At 39.0% G+C, this 23,489-nt stretch overlaps 1 protein-coding gene across 2 annotated transcripts in view; it reads right to left on the bottom strand.

Moving 5' to 3' along the window:
- The window catches only part of hcfc1b (host cell factor C1b), a 48,324-nt gene that overhangs the window by 10,191 nt on the left and 14,644 nt on the right, over nt 1-23,489 (bottom strand). The window contains exons 9-21 of one of the 2 annotated variants that reach the window (XM_056464078.1): nt 21,522-21,845; nt 19,815-19,966; nt 17,838-18,032; nt 16,394-16,618; nt 15,000-15,110; nt 14,685-14,895; nt 14,342-14,481; nt 11,125-11,263; nt 10,815-11,005; nt 7,024-8,584; nt 3,997-4,139; nt 1,119-1,370; nt 378-627 (exon numbers count right to left, since the gene is read on the bottom strand). In XM_056464078.1, the coding sequence (XP_056320053.1) occupies nt 378-627; nt 1,119-1,370; nt 3,997-4,139; nt 7,024-8,584; nt 10,815-11,005; nt 11,125-11,263; nt 14,342-14,481; nt 14,685-14,895; nt 15,000-15,110; nt 16,394-16,618; nt 17,838-18,032; nt 19,815-19,966; nt 21,522-21,845 (3,894 nt within the window). The remainder of the gene's footprint in view (nt 1-377; nt 628-1,118; nt 1,371-3,996; nt 4,140-7,023; nt 8,585-10,814; nt 11,006-11,124; nt 11,264-14,341; nt 14,482-14,684; nt 14,896-14,999; nt 15,111-16,393; nt 16,619-17,837; nt 18,033-19,814; nt 19,967-21,521; nt 21,846-23,489) is intronic. The other variant, XM_056464079.1, reaches the window with a different exon arrangement.

Genomic DNA, 23,489 nt, shown 5'->3' with positions numbered 1-23,489 from the left:
GCGTTTTAAAACTAAACCGTATTAGCGTCAATGGGTCCTCTGTATCCCCAAGTCCTTTCTTGTGCTCTTTTATGACCCCTTTGCCTTAACATACCACCTGTTTTCAACGACATATAATGGCAGATTCATATGACCCTCCACTTACCCATTAAATGTGTCCTTACATAGCTTCAAAAAATAAAAATCTTCTTCACAATGCCTTTAATTAATGACTGCCCACTGAAAGCCCATAAAATACACTAACAGTGCCTTAACTAGACCTGGGTGTTCTCAGTAAAGAAACCAACCTTAAACTCTCCTGATCTTCTGCATTTTCAACAGAATTCACACTTTATCTGTCACAATGTTGAGCTTATAAAAGTCTGCTTTAGACTTACTGAGCACCGCCTGCTGAGCCGCCTGCAGGACGGCCTGGATAGCGAGGGCCTGTGCTTCTTCTGTAGCTGCAGCCTGTGCCGCTGCCTCAGCCGCTGCAGTCACCGCCAGCTCCTCAGGGGTCAGTCCGGTCACCATCAGGGTGGTTTGCTGTCCTTCTGCAGACATCAGCTCCTGTGGCAGAGCGAGGGCTTCTGAGTCCTGAGCCGCGAGACTCATGGCTTCTGCTGTCTCCACACCGGCCTCCATCTGCTGTATGGACAGAAGGAGGAATTGATTATTTGTGCAAGTAAACAAAAGTTAAACAGCCTGAACAAGAGACAGTCATTTATTATATCACATGTTTTTCATGTTAACTTCTTTTCAATAAAGAACACCAAAAAAATCTGTAAAGGCTGTTAAAATGGTTAAGGCTGTTTTGGAAAAAACAACACTGTGGACAAAAACTCAGTATCAGGCCTTGTCCACACAAACACAGGTATCCCTTTTTTCTATGCGATTTCGCAGTTTGTCCATACGAATCAGAGTATCGGGTGACTGAAATGTATTTAATTACCTGTTTAATGTGAAACCAGTCATTATCTCCGCCTGTTGGTTTAGCGCGCCCTTAACATGCATCACAGTGTGTTTTTGGACGGAGATTTTTATTTTATTTTTTAATAAAAGTGGGGATAAATCGGTCTATAAAAATACCTGTGAATATGTGGACATGGCCTAAAAGTGTAGAATAGTTTGTTCCCTACTTCAGCCTGATCTCCTTGCCCCGGCTGTGCCTCCATGGCAACATGAACCTGAAGCACGGTGCCCTCGTCACCTGCTGCACTTTCATTAATGGCGACGACCCTGACGGCTCCCTCTTCACTCAGCTCTCCCTGACTCTCCGTCTGCATGGGCTCTTCACCTGCTGCCACGGCTTCTGCACTGGCCTGCTCCATTGCCTCAGCTTCACCTGGAGCCTCAGACACTACTGCAGATCCAGCCATTGAGGAAATCTCCTGCATTGTGGAAAAGAACAATCAGACAGGGAGAAGTTTTTGACCCACGTTTGTTTATAACCTTTTAGGACCTTCAACCTTTTAAAGGGCCATGAAACCCCCCTCTTTCAGTTCAAGTCTACCTCAGAATTCTTTCAAAAAATGCTCCATGATGGGTGTGGAGCTCTGCGAGCAAAGGGAGGAGTAGGCATGGCCAGCAGAGCAGGGGAAATAGAGGGGAGCAGCTGTCATCAGTTGGCTCACAAAATGAGACACAAAACTGTGAGGAGACCCAGGATTTTATAGTTTACAAAATTAAAATGCAAAGAAATAAACAGTAATTTAAATCCCTGTTACATTTGTTATTCATAATTCCACAAACACATCGCCACAATTTGTTATATCATTATAAAGATAATCGTGTTTATATAAACACTAAAAATGAGGAGGAGGACTTCTCTCCTCCTCAATCCCTGGGTCTAAATGAAGACACAGTGGACACACTGCCCTATCTATTAGATCCATTAGCCCTGCTGGTAATTCGGTGGATTTTAAACATAGACGAACACAGCAGCACGTATATAGCCAATGTGTCTGAATTTTAACAATCTCGACTGATAAAAGACAAAGTCCGCCAATTCTCATACAGCTCTCTCAACAAAAGTGCTTGCTGCACACCAACAGCTGTGCTGTATCAGCTTAGACAGCATCATGGGAAAAAAACATGCAAGGAACCCCTTGGATCATGGAAACATACGACCCTTCATGAACGACTAAATACTGCGTGCCATGTGCGGACGCAGTCTGACCCAGTCATTGGGTGTCACAGGTTGGCAGGTCTACCTTGCCTTCGGAAAGCATGTGCTCCCATGAATAGCTAAGAAGCAGGGTCTTCTCATAGGATAAGAAAACTCGGCTATGAATAATGAGAAACTGACGTGTCATCACTCCACTAGCAGTTGCATGCTACATCACCGATTTTGATCTCGCCCCAAAAATAATTTTAAACCTGGAAGATGAAATTAGCTGACAAAAGCTCAAAACTATCCAGTTTTCTCCACAATTAAAGCTGACAGGTGCTAACGTTGTCTTAAATGATGCTCAACACACACACAAACTTGAGGGTTTCTTGAACCTTTAATATTAATAATAATAATAATAATAATAATAATAATAATAATAATAATAATAATAATAATTTTACATCAGATCCCCCAACAACAACACACAATTTTCCAATGTCAACTTATGCCTACCAATAAATTAAATATAACAATAATTATATGTAGGTCTAAAGCTTTTTATTATGGTTTTATAGACACTTATTTTCTGATTTCGTTCGTTCTTCTTCTGGTAAAGCAATTGCTTACATTTTAAAAATAGCTTTTCGAAAAAAAATGATATGGCTAAAATTGCATAATGCCATTTAGATAATCATATTAATAAGATGACGTTATACACGGCTGTGAGTGTCTGTGGACGTCGCTATGACAACTCTGTGCGCTGGTCACTGGTCAAGCCGATCATGTGGAGAAAATAAATGAATAAATAAATAAATAAATAAAATGTAAAAATTCTGGTCTTTGGCCAATCGATCGGTGCATCTCCAGAGCCCAGTATTTCAAAAGTAATCTAGTGGGATATTGGATCAAATCTTGGAAATGGGTAAGATCAGACCATGTAATGCAATCTTACATTTGATTTAGATCAAACCAGCCCTTTGGGTTATTCAAAACTTTGAACTCAGATTTATTTGATCTAAAAAGAAGAAAAAAAAAACAGGATTATCCTGATCCCATCAGAGGGGAGGATTCAGTTGTGTGTTTTTGAACCAAATAGACTAAATAAAATAAGTATTTTTTTAAGTGAATGATCACAAACTTAATGGTTACTGAGTATATATAAATTCCTTCATATTTGAAGCCTATATGAAGCATCTCACATCTAATGAGAAATAGTAAACAACCACAAAACAATAATATCAAAGCAGTGTTGTATTAGAACAAACCAAAAAACGTAAATTGTTTGTTAATTGCAGTTTCAGTTTCTTACAATGGTTGTTTGTGGTTAATGGTATTTTGCCTACCTGTTGTTTTTTGCTAAGCCGGTAGGCTACACTGTTGGTTCCATTTAAGGCTCTGGAAAACAGGATTGGGTAATCCTGAAATTTGTTATTTGGATCACAGTGATCCAACCCAAATGTTCATTTAAAAAACTGTCATAAAAGTAAGACAGATGAGTTAATCATTGATAGCAAAACATTGGATTTCCAAATCTGGACCAATTTGATTCGAATTTTTTGAAAACTGGGCCCCGGTCTATGTTTGTTAATATACGAGTTGACGCAGCTGTTATAAGCTATTATACAGCAAAATCGCAGCAATTTGTGTTTATGTTTACGAAAATGAATTACATAAAACAAAATCCTTGTATGTATTTAATTGAGTACTATAAAAAATGGACTGGATCCGCCTATGTTGTACTGCTTGATGATAGACAAAGAGATTGAAGTAGATTTCAAAACGGACAAAATCTTCTTTAGGGACTTAAGGATCCGCAGACACTCTGTTATTAATAGCAAGTTTTACGTATACGGGTCTGCCTCAAGAAATTAAATCCATTTGATCAGATTAGAGTGTGCTTATACCGGTACTGATGGTCCTGGAGTGGGCGTGGCCTGTGTTACCGTGGTGATGGCTCTGCTTTGTGTCGCGGGATTGGTTGGTTCTGTGGATGATGTGGGCTCTGTGCTGGTGGCGCTTTCACTCTGTCCATCCCCAGCCTGCTGAGCTAAAGGACAAAAACATCAGCTTAGTTACCAGAGTTACCCTGAATCTGAGACTGATAAACAATCATTCACATGATAACTGATACTCAATGCTGACATGGAAAAGATGTACAAATATAATCAGGGTTTTTCCTGCATAAAGAACTACGAGGTGGCCATCTCCATCAAATTTTGTACCACTTCCAAGATTACAAGAACAATGCAAAATGTGTTTGTTTTAAGTAGCAAAAAAAGCCTTATTTTAAAGTCAGGAAAACCCTGATAATAGTACACATTTGGTTACAGATGTTTTTATATATTGTAATAAGTCTTAACTACAAAGCATATTCATTGTTATCAGTATTCATTCACTATTATTTTGATCATGCATAATATAAAAACTCAGCAAGCTTTTGCAGTTCAAAAGACATCTAAGGCCCCTTTTACATAGTCAGGTCTTGATGCCCAATTCTGATTTGTTGCCTACATCTGATTATTTTGCCTGACCGTTTACACGTTCTTTTCATTGTGCCCCATATCTGATTCATGTGTTTACACTTGCCATACAAATCAAGACGTTGCACATGCGTAAAGGCGGGTTTTAGAATCTGCGCCACACTAGCCACAATGGAAGAAATTGTCTTGCTTTTAGCTCTGCGAAATATGCGAAGTTCGCCCAACTTTAAAATGATTTTGAGGCAGAGGGAAATATGGTTTATGTATAGTGTCCTCCACTGACTCATCTACCAACAGGGCAAGAAGGCAGGTAACTTCTGCTGTCGACCACTGACCACTTTCCTCCTCCATGTTTACTCTGTTGTTGTTGTTGTTTACCGTGTCAGCATCTCCACACACGCTCTTCCTTCTACGTCATTAAACTGCGGAGAAGTACCACATTGTCGCAAGTTCTCAAATCCGATCTGTCTGTTTACATGATAGTCACATATCCAATTTATATCGGATTTATTTCCACATATGAAGGAGGCCAGAAACCGCTCTCTGAATATCCGAATGAATGCGCTTTTAGCGTGTTTACATGTTATAGAACAGATCCGATCTGTGTCACACAGAAGCAAAAAAAATCAGAAATGGGTCACATTTAACTGGCAGTGTAAACGGGGCCAAATAGACATCTAAACATGGATTTCTTTAACTAAAACAAGGCTAAATTTGAGCTGTCAGCTAAAATATAATAAACGTTTAATAGTCCGGAGAGCGAGCGATCTGAGTTTAACACCATATCAGATTCCCTGGCTTTTTCATAGCAAAAACTAAATTTACAAACTCTTTTCAATAATAAATACAATTATAACAATAATAGGATATCAACAACAACAATATATTAAATGATAAAATAAGATAAAAATCTGAAGATTAAGAGTAACTTTTGAAGAAAAAAACCCGCTTGGAAGTTATAATGTTTAAAGTTTAAAGTGGCTGACAAATGCAGCTTGTTTGAAAAAGCAAAAACAGTTGCCAAAAACTAAATAAATAAATCGTAATATGATTATTTTGTCCATACTGCACAGCCCTAGTAGAAAGGCCTAAATACATGCAAGATCATTTGAATATTTTGCTCGTCTAAAACTACTGACAGCAGATCCGAACAGCCTCAAAGCAACTCTACCTCTCAATGAGAGAGAGAGAGAGACGGGGATTTGCACTCGCGATATCTTTACTGCTTTATTCATTCAACCTAAGAAATGTAATGCTTAGACTGGTGGTTCTCAAACTTTTGTCACCATAGTAAGCAGATTGAAATACAGTAGCGTAGTAGGCCTGATGAAGCAGCTACAGCACTGCACAGTTCAAAAAACCAGGCAGATTAATTCATATTATTAAAAATATTGATTATTGTCAGCCACTTTAAACATTATAAATAGATCGAACATTAACACTGTACTTTGCTTATATGTAAAAAACAAATAAATAAAGTTGTCAATGCCTAAATTTAAATACGCTTTTAAAAGTTAAATATGAAATGTTACCGTTCTTAAAAAGTAAAAAAATATATATTATTTTCTGACCAGAATTAATTTGAAATTCAACTTAATTAAAAGAATTAACATTAAGTAGCCAATTCACCTGGAAATGTTGCCTGGACCTCAGAAATAAAGGCTATATGTCATCATATTTATATACAAATAATTTTTGATACATTTTGAAATATATGTAGCATGAACATATGACATATTTGATTCCTCCTCGTACCACCAGAAGGAAGCCCGCATAACACTAGTGGTACACGTACCACAGTTTGAGAACCACTGGCTTAGACCATCACTGTGCCTCTCGCGATCTGATCTCTTGCTCATTCTCTCTCATCGCCATGATTATCGGTTATTTTAAATAATGTTTGGGTATCACGGAGCCAGTCAGAATATGCGGGACTCGCAGAGTTTCCAGGAGAGGTTGGACGAGGCACTAGATATGGGCGATCGATCCGCTCGCCTCAGAGCAGCTCAAAACACTGAATATACAATGGTTGCACTTGCAACAAAGAGAAAATCACTCGCAACAAAAAGACCATCAATCAGGCGAGTCACACCAGTAGACTGTATAAACAGGTCGCACTGCATCTGCATATATTTTAGCCTTTGTGATGCGAGCGACCACACATCATTTACTGCTGTAAGCTATGTATAATATACGGCTGCACACGTGCACCTTCCTCTGCTTGTAAACTCATAAACAAACACCGGCAATCAGTTGATGAGATCGGACAGATTGGAGAGTACCGATCGAGCCATTAAATGTGATTATAGGCTAATACCAATCTTCGGTCGATCGATCGGACCACCCCTACTCTCCAGATATTAAAAACATTAAAAATAGGGCATTGCAAAAGTATGTTTCAATAATCCAAATTGCAGAATAAGATCAATATAATAAGGTTTATATGTATACCTGCTCCTTCTCCAGTTTCTAAGTTGCTCGTAGCAGTGGTGGCTGTGTTGGTGGTGCCCGTCTCATGGGTTTCGCAGGGAGGATTGGAACATACCATTTGCACGGTGCCATTCTGTCCAGCGCCAATACCAGATGAGGTCTGTGTTGGCGTGTTGGTGGTGCCCGTTTCATGAGTTTCACAAGGAGGGTTAGAACACACCCTTTGCACAGCACCACTCTGTCCAGCACCCATAGTAGAAGAAGCCTGTGTTGACGTGTTGGTGGTGCCAGTCTCATGTGTTTCACAAGGAGGATTGGAACACACCCTTTGCACAGTGCCACTCTGTCCAGCACCCATAGTAGAAGAAGCCTGTGTTGACGTGTTGGTGGTGCCAGTCTCATGTGTTTCACAAGGAGGATTGGAACACACCCTTTGCACAGTGTCACTCTGTCCAGCACCCATTGAAGATGATGCCTGTGTTGATGTGTTGGTGGTGCCAGTCTCATGTGTTTCACAAGGAGGATTGGAACACACCCTTTGCACAGTGCCACTCTGTCCAGCACCCATAGTAGAAGAAGCCTGTGTTGACGTGTTGGTGGTCCCAGTCTCATGAGTTTCACAAGGAGGGTTAGAACACACCCTTTGCACAGTGTCACTCTGTCCAGCACCCATAGTAGAAGAAGCCTGTGTTGATGTGTTGGTGGTGCCAGTCTCATGTGTTTCACAAGGAGGATTGGAACACACCCCTTGCACAGAACCATTCTGTCCACTTCCCAGATCTGCATTTGATTGTGTAGGTGTATTAGTGGTGCCCGTTTCATCTGTCTCACAGGGTGGACTTGAGCAGACTCCACCGGACACATCAGAAGTGTTCGCGTCGCTGGGAGATTCGCTGGAGCACACTGGCATCAGCGTTGAGGAGATGGCAGCTTGGCTCTTATTGGAGCTTTGGACTGTTCCCGTCTGGTCAGAGCCCATGTTGGAGCGGGCGGTGGTGGAGGTGTATGTTGTGCCCGTGCGGAGGTTTTCTGGACGCATGACACCTGCTTCGGCTCCACTCTCTGAGACGGGTGTCGCTGGTTCAGAGGAGGAGGAGGACGCAGGCGGCGATGAAGAGCCTGGTTTGCTGTTCACGGTGCCCATTTCTGTAGAGCCCATATTGCAGCTGGCAGTGGTGGCTGTGTTGGTGGTGCCCGTATCATGGGTTTCTGATGGCGGGTTGGTGCAGACCTGCTGTGTCCTGCCCATGTTGGCAGAGGCGGTGGTTGAGGTGTTGGTGGTGCCCGTGACGTGCGTTTCACAGGGAGGGTTGGAGCAAATCTGTTCAGTGCCTATTTTGGCAGAAGCTGTCGTTGCCGTGTTGGTTGTTCCAGTCTCGTGGGTCTCACAAGGCGGGTTGGAGCAGACCAGTGTGACGGTGGTGGTACCATCAGCCGCGCCATCGCCAGCATCTGCACCGGTGGTGGAGGGCTGCTCTGATGTGGGAGAAGCCAGGATGGAGACGGGGAGATCCTGTGCAGGCTGGGCTTCAGCACCACTTGGAGTCGTGATCAGGGTTACTTGAGTAGGCTGAGATGCCGACTATCAAGATAAACACAAAACATTGCGAGAAGGTTTATTGAACATGTACACATAGACATCACCTATATACTATATAACTGCAGGTTAACTATGTTTGTTTACTAGAACTTTAACTGATAAAAAGCTATTAGTTACAACTTAATTAGTTAAAGTTATTAGTAACTAATAACGCTATGGTAACTAATGACCAGCGGTGTAAAGTACCAAATCCTCAAATTACTGTAACAGAGTAGTTTTTCTCAGGAATTGTGATTTACTAAGTAGTTTTGAGAATGTGTACTCTCCCTTGAGTACATTTTAGTGCAGTATCTGTACTTTTACTCCACTACTTTCCTTCAACCTGCAGTCATTATTTTTCCTTATGTATGGGGATTACAAAATTCAGTGCTGTGATTCCCGTTCAATCAAATCGCACATAGAAGGTAAATCGCACCATATAAAACTACCTCAAGACATGGGTGATTTATAATTGCAGCATACTGCTTGGAAGAGTTTAAAGTGTTCAAAGTGTGTCCAAGAGGTCCAAAATCTTGGCACGCAATGACCCAGAGACACCCTGCAGGCACAAGATGTCAACTTGAAGCAAGATTGACATACCCCAAAGTTGTGGAAACATTGCATTTCGCTTGGAAATTAAAATGGGGTTGACAGAGCTTAACGTCAAGCCGACATCAATGTCTAACACCAAACCTATAATCAACCAAATATCAACGTCTAATGATGTTGGTTGCCATACCTGACGAATAAATGTCAGTATTTGACGTCAATATGACGTTGGTTTAAGATGTTGGCTCAATGTTGGATTTTGGTCACTTTCTAACACAACCTAATCAACAAAATATCAACGTCATTTCACATTCTTATTGGACATCAAAATAGCGTTGTCCTTAGACGCTGGCAAGACAGAATTTTGGTCACCTGACATAACCTAAATCTAACCTAATAATAACAACATCTTATGACATTGTGCGCCTGCTGGGCATGGACTAAATGCACTACAGAATGTTACGTTTACACACATCCACAAAATACATGTAAATGCTTCAGCTTTTTCCAGCGTAATGCTCACGACTCTTGAGTACTTTTGAAACTTTTTACACATACTTTGAGTAATATTCACAACAGATACTTTTACTCTACTCGCACTACATTTTTAAGCAAGTAATGGTACTTTTACTTAAGTATGGTTTTTCAGTACTCTTTCCACCACTTCTAATGACCCTAACTTTTCTGATTTTGATTTTAATGCAATAATGTGCACCTTTCGTAAGGTTGCTTTAAAACAATAATTATTGTGAAAACGCTATACAAATAAACTTGAATTGAAGGTTCCCACTCTTCGCTATATGTCAAATCTCTTGACTTTGACTAAAAAAACTGAATTTTATTGACCCATAATAAACACTGAGCAGACAAAATAGTGAAATATATCTTTAAATCGCATGTTTTTACATCACATCTGTTCAGGACACCGCTAAAGACTGCAAGTAAAATTGAATTGCCTGACTTAACACAAAATCTTAGTTAAGATTTTTTAATTAGCCTATAAAATTAATACAACAGTAATTAATATATTAAATAATCATTCAATTACACAAATCTAAGATTTTGTATAAGTGAATAAATACCACTCACGAAAGGAAGGAAAAAAAAGTCACAACTTAACAGTAATTAACTCAACTTAATTAGCTATATTTTAGGGTTTTGCCACCTAATATAGGCTATACATATAAGTATTACAATATGATTTAAATAATGTGATAGAAAAATTACATTTTGAAAAAGGGAAAGCAAAATTTTTAATGACAAACATAAATCCATGACTCTGGCCCAATTTATTCCATGAATTGGACAAAAAAAATTAATTCCCTGACTTTCAATGTCTAGAATAAACATTTTAAAATTCTACTTGTGCTTAAAGAATTTGCTCACCCTAAAATTGAAATATTCTCATCATTTATTCTCCCTCGTGTGGTTTTAAACCTTTAAGTTTCTTTCCTCTGTTGAAAAGAAGATATTCTGAAGAATGCTGGTTGATAGCACACATTGACTTCAACAGTAGAAAAAAATTACTATAGAAGTCAATGGGTGCCATCAGCCAGCATTCTTTAAAACTTCTTTTGTGTTCAACAAAAGGAATAAATACATAAAGGTGTAAAACCCCATGAGGGACAATAAATGATGCAAATATTTTCATTTAAGGGTGAACTCTAATATTTAAGTCACTCACTTGTATTGTGGCGGTAGCGAGGTTGGTCTGGGCAGCAGATACAGTGATGGCTGTGGGATTGATCACCTGGCTGGATAAAGTGGCGATCGAGGCCAGTGTGGTGACAGGAGTAGCCAGGCTGGCATTAGCGACATTGGCTCCTGCCACACTAGTTGATACAGTACCAGTTACTGTACCCAGAGTCGTGACTCCTATTCAAAGAACGGATCATGAAAACACAAAGCCAACAGTGCATCATCTATACAACATCTACATCAACATACAACAGTTCAACATCTATACTGCAAATACACAGCCTGAACATTCTCACCTGTGGTGCCCTTTACGACCAGTGTGGTAACAGTTGGTTTGTCGGCAGACACGGTGCCTGGTGAAACCAGCCGCACACCACCCATGGGAACAGTGCGCAGGATGGTGCCGGGCTGCCCTGGCGCCCCCTTCAGGACCACCTGAGCACAAATAAAATATTTACAGTCCTCTTAGGGCCCGTTTCCACTGAGTGGTAAGGTATGGTTCGGTATGCTTATGAATTTCACTTTCAAAGGGTACCTAAAAGCGAACTGTACCGTACCACTTTTTGGGTAATCTTTCGGAAGGGTACCTAGCACAACAAAAGGCTACCAAACGGCAGAGCAAGATGCAGAGCTGAACGCTATTGGTTTACAGAAAAACGTCACTAGGTTGTGGACAAGCAGCAGAATGAAAACAAAGAAACCGGCATTTTAAAAATACACAGCAGAGACATTACACCTTAATAAAATACACATATAAAAACAAGCCATGGTCGAGCCAAGCTCAAACAAACCATGTCGTCGTATGGATGAACAGCCACAAAGCCAAGAAGAAGAGCAGAATCTACCCTGTGCTCGTATTTGTTTACAAGGCCGTCTAAAAGCAAGATTAGTTTCGCTTTCTTGCTTGCGCTCGCCGCGCGTCTATATTCTAAATAACGAACTTCTTAAGCTGATGATAATAAAGTGCATGTGATTACTGAAGTGCTTCTGACATCTGATCCTTTCAGAAACAGACAAAGGCGAGAGTGAAGCACAAAAAACAAAGGAGAAGCCTGACTAAAAGGAGCAAATGATTGTTTCAGCAACCTAAAACATTAAAAAAAACTGCCATGTTTACCTATTATTATCACCTTTTGGACTATTATGAACTCGGAATGACGGAATTACTTTGTAACAGAGGTCACATGTGCTGGTGAAGATTGAAGATACATATGAGAGTTTTGCTCTGACTGGGCTATATGTTGAGAGTTGTTTTTGAGCCTAAATAAGGACTAAATGTATGCCGTGTGCAGTTTTTCTGTAATTGATAACATATCGAAGACTGTAAAGGTCTGTATGTGTTCATATATGTTGCATTTATTTATTTTATAAAATTGCAGACGTTACAGTAGGCTATTTCGCACCATCATTGATCTGCGGTTATAATCAAATCATGTTGATAGGAAGGTTTGTAATGAACATTTATACACAAGTATTTGTGTATAAATCATCTGTTTCATATATGAACAACCCTTACAGCTTTACTTTGGCATTTCCTTGAGCGATAATGACATCGACTAAAACTTTCTGTTGTACACCACGCCCACCTAAAGGGTACCATTGGTACACTTTTGGCAGTAGAAACGCAAGCCTGATAAAGGTGATCTGTACCGTTCCACTCAGTGGAAACGGGCCGATAAATCTCTCATTTAAAGTGGTTCAATTTAGTATTATTGGAAAAAAATGCCAGAAAAAGATTTTCCAAAAGGTGTTGAAAATGTGTTGAAAGTGTAGCACCATGTTTATTTGACAATCAAAAATGCAGCTCAGGCAGCTGTTTCTGATGCTCCATAAGCGTCCCCTAATGGCAGAGAGTCAATTTGTATTTACAATCAACCTTTCTATCTTTCCATCTAACACAAAATTCTATTTAAATATACATGTATTTACACAGTAGTCAACATTGGAAGAGGACCAAAAAAGTTTTTCAAAATTATCCAAAGACAAGAATGGATGTTGTTCACTAGCTTTAGGAAAGGTTTAATCCATGTCAAATGCTGACTACTATGGCCCATTTCCACTTAGTGGTACGGTACGGTTCGGTTTGGTACGCTTTTATAGTCGTTTCCACGGTCAAAAAGCGTACCGAACTGAACCGTACCACTTTTTCGGCACCCTTTCGTAAGGGTACCAAACACGAGAAAGGGTACCAAAAGGCGGAGCTAGACGCGCAGCTGAACGCTATTGGTTTACAGAGATATGTCATTCGCTTACGCAACAAGCCAGAATGAAAACAAAAAACCTGCCATGTTTAAAATACCCGCACAGTGAGAGATTACAGCGGAATTATTTATACATATAATAACGAGCCATGGTCGACCCGGGCTCAAACAAACCTTGTCGTCTTGATAAACAGCCACAAAGCCATGGAGTAGAGCAGATTTACCCTGTGCCGCGAAGTTTTTTATACGAGGCAGTCTGAGGCGCGAGCGGTTTCGCTTTCTTGCTAGCGCTCGCCGCGCGTCTAACATTATATCTGAAATAACAAACTTCTTGAGCTGATGATAATAACCTGCACTTGATTATTGACGTGCTCTTGAAACCCGATCCTGTCAGACACTGACAAACGCGAGAGTGAAGCGCGGAAAAAACAAGAGAGGAGCTGGAAAAAAAGGAGCACATTATTTTTGAGCAGATGTGAACACACTGCCTTATTTAATTATTTTTGTTATTATCACCTTTTGGACTAATATGAACTCAGAATGATGGAATTGTTCTCTAACAGAGGCTACATGTGCTGCTGAAGATTACTAGGTTTTCACTGACTGTAGGCTATATATTGTGCTGTTTTTGAACCTAAATACGGACGAAATGTCTGTTGTGTGTGTTCTTCTGTAATTGATAACATATCGGAGACTGTAAGGGGCTGTTTGTGTTTACATATGTTCATTTATTTAGTTATTTAATATAATTACAGACGTTACTGTAGGCTATTTCGCACTGTCATTGATCTGCAGTTATAATCAACTCATGTTCATTGAAAAGTTAGTAATAAACATTTCTACACAAGTATTTATGTGTATGAAGCATCTGTTTTGTAAGAAGTGCTTTTCATATGATATGTAAGTGACCCGTGCAGCTTAATTGTAGACATTTCCTCGAGTGAGAATGACGTCGACTGAAACTTTCTGTCATACACCACGCCCACCAAAAGGGTACCCTTGTTAGTGGAAACGCAAGCTTGATAAAGGTGACCCGTACCAAACCGAACCGTACTGTACCAGTCAGTGGAAACGAGCCACTATATTTATTCCCTGAGAGAAGGGCCACTTTTCATAAAGTGCAAATCTGTGGGAAACACTGTGTCCTTAGAACGTGTCTATGAAGTTTCAACTGTACATGTTATAAAACTCAGAAACAGTGTTTAGTGATTTAAAGAACAACGCCTATTTGGACAACTTTGTGCTTTATAACAATGTAGAAAAGCAACATTATTGTTGGTTGGAAGCTGATTTGAGGTCAGTTGAGCCTCACCTGTGTGACTCCCTGTTGTCCTGCACCTGTCAGCTTAGGCACAGCTGTGATGATTTTCCCTGGAGTCCCTGTGCCAGGAGTAACAACCTTAGTGGTGATAATTGTGATGGGGGACTTGATGCCAGCGCTGCTAGTCACGCCTAGAAACAAGACAGGAATTAATAACAGGAAATCATGTGAGCTTGCTAATGATGCATAAAACACATGCTTGTTAGTTAGAAGTGAACGACATGAGCTTGTGCGACTTGATTTAAAACGCACAAATAACAGGCTTGAGGAACAATTTGGATGAAAATCTCCTGATTGTATCAATTCTAACTAAACAATCAGATCAGAAGCAGACCTGTTGCACCTTGTAAAGCAGACATGGGAATGGTCTTAATAATGGTGGTTCCTGGTTTGTTGGTGGTAGTTGGAGAGACACTGCTGATGCCCAGGATGGTGGGTTTGGTGCCGGTTCCTCCAGCCTGTGAAGTTGTAATGATTGTGGTTGGCTTGCCATCAGCAGATGTGACCAGTTTCAGGATGGTACCAGCAGGAAGAGGAGTCTTAGTCTAAGGAAAAAATTGGGTCATGCATAAATATCGCTTTCTTTAAATTAAGAACACATATGATTAGGCTAGAAATGTATGGATTTAAAATGAGCAGCAGTGCTCACCTGTATCAAAGTGACAGGGCTGCTTCCGGCCTGTCCAGTGACCGCAGATGTTTGTACTGGTTTAGTCTGGACAACAGACATCACTTTCCCAAGGCTGGAGAGCTGAGAATACTGTAGGGATGAAGCACAATCAAATGTTTTATTCTAGATAAATTATTTTTTTCTTTAAAAACAGGTTGATCTGCTTAACAGGGCTGCAACACTTACACATATATAATAAGATTTCATTAACTCTTGTGTAATCTTCAAATTGACAACCCTTTCATTATGTTTATGGCTGTTTTTGTCCCATTGACTTCTATTATAAATGACATTTTTTGATTGCAAAGCCATGACAGCATATAATCATGCATTTGTTAATCATTACATGATTGTTGGTGTTTTTCCCTTTTGGGAAAAGGTACAATTGTCATTTTTACTGTTGATCATCAGTTGGCAGCATTAACCTTTTAGATATGCCTGTGCAAGCGTTTCTGGCTTTTATATAGAATAAAACAGCAGATTACATTGTGTTTTAGTGTGTGTGTGTGTGTGTGTGTGTGCGCATAAATACACTTACTATGTTTACTATGTTCTGACAGCTGAGCAGCTTAATTTATATCCTATCAAGGTAAGTGCGCAAAGATCGCTCTCTCTCGCACGCACACAATAAAAAGCAAAAACTAAGCTATTTTTGCTCTGCAACTGTAGATCATATAATTTTTTTTACCTCTTCCCAACAGGGAAAACCAGCAACAATCAAGAATGCATAATTATATTATATGCTGTCATGGCTTTGCAATCAAAAGTAAATAGGGCAAAAACAGTCACCAACAGGTGACTACCAAAGGGTAGTAGACCTGCCCAGAGTATTGTTGAAAATGTTCAAAGCATAATCCCACAGTGTCAAAATAAGATATCACCAAAAAAATCATTAGATTTTCTGAAACACAGAGAAAATTGTGGCCTGATTAAGACTAAAAATCACCCCAGAGCAGATGAAAACATCCCCAAGACCACACAAGCGTTAATTGTATAATCATATTAAACATTTATTTTCTGTTATTTTTTATGACTATTATAAAACTAAAGTAGTATTTCCACTGGTTATTTCATTTCATGTTTATTCTACAGTACAACAGCTGATTTACAAACACTCCCCCTCCACTCACATCTTGATTTCACAAACATACAATAATCTCCAAACTCAAGTCAAATGCTGAAGAGTTTTTGTGGAGCAAATTTACTGTGATCCTGAACACTGCAATGGAAATGCAGAATGTTTATTTCAATTAAATAACAGGCACTGAAATGTAATGACTGCGCATAGCCATAACACACTTATTTTATTATTATTTTTAAATCTAGCAGCACTTGTTTTAATCAGAGAGAAAAAAAAAGTCTGCTGTTCTTACCAGAGCACCACTGCCACCCATTGTTATTGGGCTCTTGACAAGTGTTATAGTTTTGGTGACTCCACCAACCATGGTGGTGACGACCTGGGCCTGCTGAGCTACGGTTACTGTGCCTGATTTGTGCACAGTGATGATGGGGCGAGTCGGGGTGTTGGGGGTCGAGATGGCGGAAGTGCCGACCTGCGCTGCAGCTGTTTTTAGCATTCGAGTCGCAGGATTAGTAACCTGTAATGAAAAAAAAGGAACAAAGACATATTAAATCAGTAGACAGGAAGTGAATAATCTGGATGATTCATGTCCAGAAGGATGCCAGAAAGGGAAGTTGATTATGATTTTATTTTAGAACTCATTACACAAAGCAGCTTTTGCTGACCTGCAGGACAACATCTAATTTAATAATAATCCATTTTATCAGACATACGGTCTTTCTTTTACTGAATATGCTGCACGGTATAAATTGTTTGCTTAAAGGGGACCTATTATGCCTTTTACAAGATGTAAAATACGTCTCTGATGTCTCTAGAGTGTGTATGTGAAGTTTCAGCTTAAAATACCTCACACATCATATCTTTTAACCCATTGAATCTGCCCCTTTTATGCCGACTGCATTATTTTAGCCCTGATTTTGACTCGCCAACAGGTTGTGAGAAAAATCGCAGACAAATGCCTGAAATCACAGGTTAATCGGTGCTCATTCACATGAGTAACTCGCACACTGTGAACCATCAAGACACGATCTGAGAGAATTGCCAACGAGTCGCCGACACCCGTGAGAGATTTGGCATGCTATACATCTGGAACTGTCGGCTATTCAAAATCATGTTAGAAATGTGTCCTAATTAATAAATAACATCAGCAAATACCGAAGAATTATAGAAAAAAATGGAGCACCCGTGTCTGTTTGACGTGTCATCTGAGCAATAACACAACCATTAGACTTTGATCTATACTGTGCCATTTACGTGACTGTCGCTTTAAATTCAAACGAGATTGTGCTCCATTCAAAAGTGGTCGGAGCTACAAATGCATATGCATCAGCATAGTGGCAGACTCAAAATAGCATTAAAGTAATCCCTGTGAAAAACTGAAAAGAAATGCATCCTAAAACTCCACATATATATTCCTCTTAGTCACTGATATCATCTTCAAGCAGGTGAAAACTCTAATGGCAGTCGGATGCTTCTCGCTCAGGGCTGTTTATTCCATTGGGAGATAGATTATCACTCTAATGGGTGGGGCTTTCCCCCTCTGATCACATGTACAAATGGAGAATGTCAAAGTGTGTCTGCAGACTGTTTTTATGAAGTGTGATTACAAAAAATGGAATCAATATATTTTTACCATTACAGACTGAATATATTACCACATTTTTACCACACAACTGTGCTTAAACATTATATTAAAGTGATTTTTGCAGAGTCTGATCATGTAATCTGACACGTACCATAACAGGCGAAGCTACTTTGACAGTAGCTGGCAGAGTCGTGGATCCAGGAGTCACAGCGACGGTTTTCACAAGAGTGGCTCCGGCTGGAACATTTAGCACAGTAGTCGCGGAAGAAGGCGGGATCTTCTGTGTAGCGGCTGCAGCTGCAGCTAATGCAGCCATGCCACTCATCTGAGGACTGCTGCCGATTGGCTAGAGACCAAAACAGTGTAACAAAGGGCTTAAGTACACATATGCATCAGACACTCTCTTAAACTCCATGTTATTAAGACTCAGCTAGAAAAGCAAATGTTTCCTTGTGAACACAACAACTCGCATTGCAGTATACAAATAATATTGCACTTTTAACCACAAATACTTCTTTTTGCATAACATTGTACTGTCTTACATAAAGTATTTAGGTTGTGTATAGTCAACTACTTACAGCACACATCTAGTTTTAAAGTTGCTTAAACACCCAGTCTTGTGTTCATATTTTGATTTATGTTTATGTAACACCGTGGTCCTGCAAGACAACATTCAATTCCACTGTATGATATCAAGTTTGATGACAAAACTACATGATTTGGAAGACTTTTTTTTATGTATTGTAATTATGAGCTTAAAAACGTCAATGACTTAATAGAGTTTTTGATAACACTTTAGAATAATGGTCAACTTGTTGCTGTTAGTCAATATATTAAGATTAAATATATATAGTTGATGCACCAGAAGTTAATATGAACAATCACTAACTAACGTTTTTTTAACTTAAATAAGATTAACAAAGGTTTAAGAAATACCGTGATAAATGTATTATTAATTGTTGTTCATGTTAGTAAATACGTTAACTAACATTAACTAATGGACCATTATTTTAAAATGTTACAGATTTTTCTTTTAACGTTCTTGTGAACTTTTATCGTCTCTTTCATTACTGACACAATGCTTAAAAATGCAATAAAATGCTTTTAAATTACAAAATACACTTCACCAATTTAGTTTCTTTATATTTCCTAAAAGAAAAGCTGGAAGTAGAACACTGTTGGGAAAAACATTATTAGATATGTCAAAACACCAGCACTAATAGGCAAATATACCAACAAGTCTCCAAAATGTTGGTGTAATTGCGGATGTAACAAAGCAACCTATTATATATTTTGGAATGTACGTATATTCAAGAACATTGGAAAGAAATACAGGAGGTTCTTGAACATATATTTGAAAGAGATATACCTCTAGAAAGTAAGTAATATTTTGGCTGTGTAAATTCAGATACAGTAACGGCAGACAATAAATACCTGATGCATGCTCTCATGGCTGCCAGTAAAAAAGCAAATCACACACAAATAGCTACAGCAAGAGTGATCAACCTTAAATAATTGGATAGATGCAACTATTGAGATTTATACAATAAAAATTGATTCTGTAATTAATTTAAAGGATGTAGTACTGGGAAAATGGGTTGAAGATATTTTAGTTAGAAGACCTGACTTTGCTGCTGTAAACAAATAGAAGATGCTCAACTGATATTGTATTGTGTATAATGAAGATGGTCATGTGAGATTATTCTGGAAGGAATTATATTATGCTATGCGTTCTCACCCTGGATGTAAATAGTTCTTTAATTTTTATTATTTTATGCTATTTTTCTTTCAATAATTTAACAAAATTTGAGTACTATGTATAGTTAGTACACCTGACAATAAATTATGTACGAAAATTGTAATGTTGTATTATTGGACTCAATTGAGTGCTCACAAAAAAACATTAAAAAAAAGAAAAAAAAGCTGGAAGTAAGCCTACTTATATGATTTAATTAATATATAAATATAAAAATCATAAAATATTAATATTACAGTTCAGAATGATAGAAAATGACAATACTTAACTGCAATTCAGTAATCATGTTAGACTATTCTCAAACTTGCTTTTATTCAGATTAATCATGGAGCTCTAATAGAAGATTTACATTGACAGTGAATGTGCCCATACCGTGCCCTGGGTGCTCTGCGCGGGAACAACCATACGAACACCTGCAGGAAGTGATGTAACCGTAACTGGGGATTTTGCTCCGGGTGTGGCCTGACGCACAGTAACAACTGAAGTCCCAGGGGTAGAATGAGGCGCTGCCACTTTAAGAATAGCTGAGAATGAAAACAATAATTTATAAGTTATTATAAGCAAAGTAGAATCAGAAATATGGATATTTTCCTTTACAGGAAGCAGCCTGACGATGGACCCTTTCGAAGAGACTGTGACGATGTGTTAAAAGGGTCATCTGAATCCTAAATCATTGATTAATTTATTTATGATTTAATGCCATATCAGCAGCATTGGATAAATACATAGCAACACTTGTAGATAGTCAATATGTAATTTACACTCATAACGGTTTATTAATCATTTAATGTACAAAAATAACATACAAATAATAACAACACTGATTTAAAAAGTCTTCAATGTTAAATAATAAATGATAAATACTCTAAAATTGTCCCAAAAGACTCTTAAATACTTGAAAATGTAAAATATTTAGATTTAATAAGTACATTTATAAAGCTATCCTTTGTATTACGTCTTTGTATCCAATAACAAAAAAAAGAAACAGGAATTTCTAATGTAGCGTTTATGGGCGGGACAGTAAATTTGACATTGTTCTCTCTTCTGACTGCTGTTCAGTCATATGCTGGGTTCTTTCCAGACACAGTACGAGCGGATAAAACGCGATATTCGCACGTAAATAGACACATGAACACGTCAAATACACTTCACAATAGACGCGAATTCGCATCATGGGCAGGGTTTCTGTCTGCCCGGTGACTCTTTGTAGAATCTAGCATCCAAATGCTACCATGGATTTTATTGAGATAGAAGCTGCGCTTTATGTGCTTTAGGAATGCTGAAAAACAGCATAAATTCGTTCGGCGCCGTGTCCGAGTGCACTAAACTCATTTAGAGGTGCACGCAGTTCTGTGAGTTTATCAACTCCTCCAGAAATTATACCTGGATTATAGCGGCTTTCAGTGATGCTTCTGACTGAGCATAGCCCAGTTTGATGAGCTGGTGTCCGGTGTCGGCAGTAGGATTTCTCTCGGGACACCAACATCAGACACTACGTCATAATCACCCCCCTACAACAGCATTAACGCGAATTGGTTGATGCGGTGCAAATGTCCACTGAACTTCAAATTTTTCAACTCAAGTGATTCATGTGTTAAGCGCCAAACACGTTGCATCACTTGCGTCACCTCATTCGCGAGGAATGCAGCCCAGGATGTCCATTCACATCTTTGAATTGACTTAACATGTAAATCACTCACGCTTGACGCTTCATCCACGTCTGGTGTGAACGCAGCATAACACTATTTTTTCGTGAATACTCTATTGTGTTTTGTTTGTTTATTATTTGAGCAAATAAAAATGCACAACAATGTATTTATGGTACTCTCCTGTTTACCCAACTAAAAGCATCTTTACACAGAAAAGGCGAAAAAGAAACCAACACATGAAGCGACATATGTTTAAAAAATGTGCATTTACGCAAACTTAATCCAAGCATCTTTACACCGAATAGTGAGCTGATCTGCTTTTTCAAGGCACCTTAAACCATCTGTGCAAAGATGATTTATATCAACTTCCACTACTAAGAAACATGAAAATGTGAAAGGGTTTATTGACCAAAAATGAAGTAATTTGTACCTGGTCCACGAGGAGAGGCAGCGAGCGGGCTGGTTGGCATGGCGGTGGTTGGGGAAGGGACTTGTGGCACCAGTGTGACCCCAGAGAGAGGCATACTCTGAGCTGCAGGAGCAGCGGCGGCGGGCACCGGACTCTTGGGTGAGTTTACAGGTACAGACGGCATGGGGTTAACCGTTGGTGACGTGGCAGCAGTCGCAGCAGGGATGTCGTATTTTTGCAGCTGTAACAGGTACGTGTCTGCAGTAGGAACGGCACCCCAGCTCACCTCCAGAGAATTGGTGTTGGCACGAACCAGCTGCACACGGGACGGAGGCTGAGGACGATCTGATAATAACAGACAGGATTGTACATATTGCTTAAGACGGGCTGAAGTGGACGGGAAAGTAGGGCTGCACAAAACCAAAAACTTTTTTTTCTTTAATATTTCACCAGATGGATTGAATAACTATTTGTGAAAAATTTATTACACAATACAGTATCATTAATGCGTCTACGGTTTCTGTAAACTAAAAGCCACAAATCAACTTATTAGTGAATACATATGTTTATTTACTAATTATACATTTGATTCAATTCATGTTTATTTGTAAAGTGCTTTCATTCACAATAATTATTGTTTCAAAGCAGCTTTACAAAAGGTGCACTTTATTGCATTACAATCAAAATCATGCAAGTTAAAGGTGCAGTAGGTGATTGTCTTCAGAAACAATTTTTGTTGTGCTGGTTGAAAGCCTCATCACATTCCAATAGTAATGATTAAAGTAAACGATCTCAATGTATTTATATGTATTTTTATATTCTGGATAAGGCATAAAACAAAAAAATTACCATGCAATTAAATATTGTTGGACCGACAAATAACTCATTTACGGCAGGCATCTCAAACTGTCAACAAATTTAAACTTAAATTTCTGCGCAGCCTCTTTAAGCATACAGGTAAGTCTCTTGCGTGCACACGTGAAGCACGGATCTACAGCTGACAGGGAGACATCAGACAAACTCTGCATCATCCTGAACTTCTTTCTGAAAGACCAATGTGGCCTTGTCTATGAAAAGAAAGATTGTTTCTGAAAGGGTCTCTGCCAAAAACGCAGATATCCTGAATCAATATCAGAGTTACTTTTGCACGCTGGAGGGAAATGACGTTATGCAGCTCAAAACAACGGTCTGAAGGGTGACACCACGACTGAAGTATTTCTTTTAGACAGGTATGTTTTAAAACTATTTTAGCCACGCAAAGCTTATGTAGATTGTGTTCTTGTTTATGAATGGGTTTATATGCACGGAAGTGTTGTTCAGCCACTCAAAATGTCCGGCAAACGATTAGCCATTTCAAGGTTATGAAGTACCTTTTACAGCATTCATAATATAATCGTTAAATAGACCTGAGGATTCGTTTAGTTGTTCAAGTGTAAAAGGAGATGAAAACAAGCAATGTACGATGATCAGCGAGCAAAACTAAAAATGAAGTCACTCATTGTCTTGGAAACGTAAGAGTAATGTAAAAAGATGACAGAGTATTTCTGTTTTTAGCCCTTTTTTTCTGATCTAATTTTTATGTAGTTTAATAAAAAAACATAAGTAAAAGGTGCTCCTCCACCTAACACGATTTACTGAGGTGAAGTTTGATTTATATTCACACATTTGTTCATTTTTAAACAGTGACAGTCTGTGACACAGTTTTGGGGAAATATAATTCCTGCATTCGCTGGCCCATGCCTCCATAGAGTTTTCTAACTGGTGAATGACACGATCTAGTGTTATATCTAATCGGTGTGTGTTAGCACGTTCATGACTTAAGGAGGCGTGGCTTTGGACGGGAGGGGAGGGTCGTAAAATTTCTAAGCTATTGTGCTAATACTAGCATTCTGGCAGATCACCTACTGCACCTTTAAGGGTTTTAGTTACCATCACTTTATTAGTTACTAATAACTTTAATTAACTAGTAACTAATAGCTTATATAAGTT

This window comes from Danio aesculapii, chromosome 8 (assembly GCF_903798145.1).
Source record: "Danio aesculapii chromosome 8, fDanAes4.1, whole genome shotgun sequence".
NCBI lineage: Eukaryota > Metazoa > Chordata > Actinopteri > Cypriniformes > Danionidae > Danio > Danio aesculapii.
The sequence above is the reverse complement of the archived record's forward strand: the minus strand, read 5'-3'. Positions and strand labels throughout refer to the sequence as shown.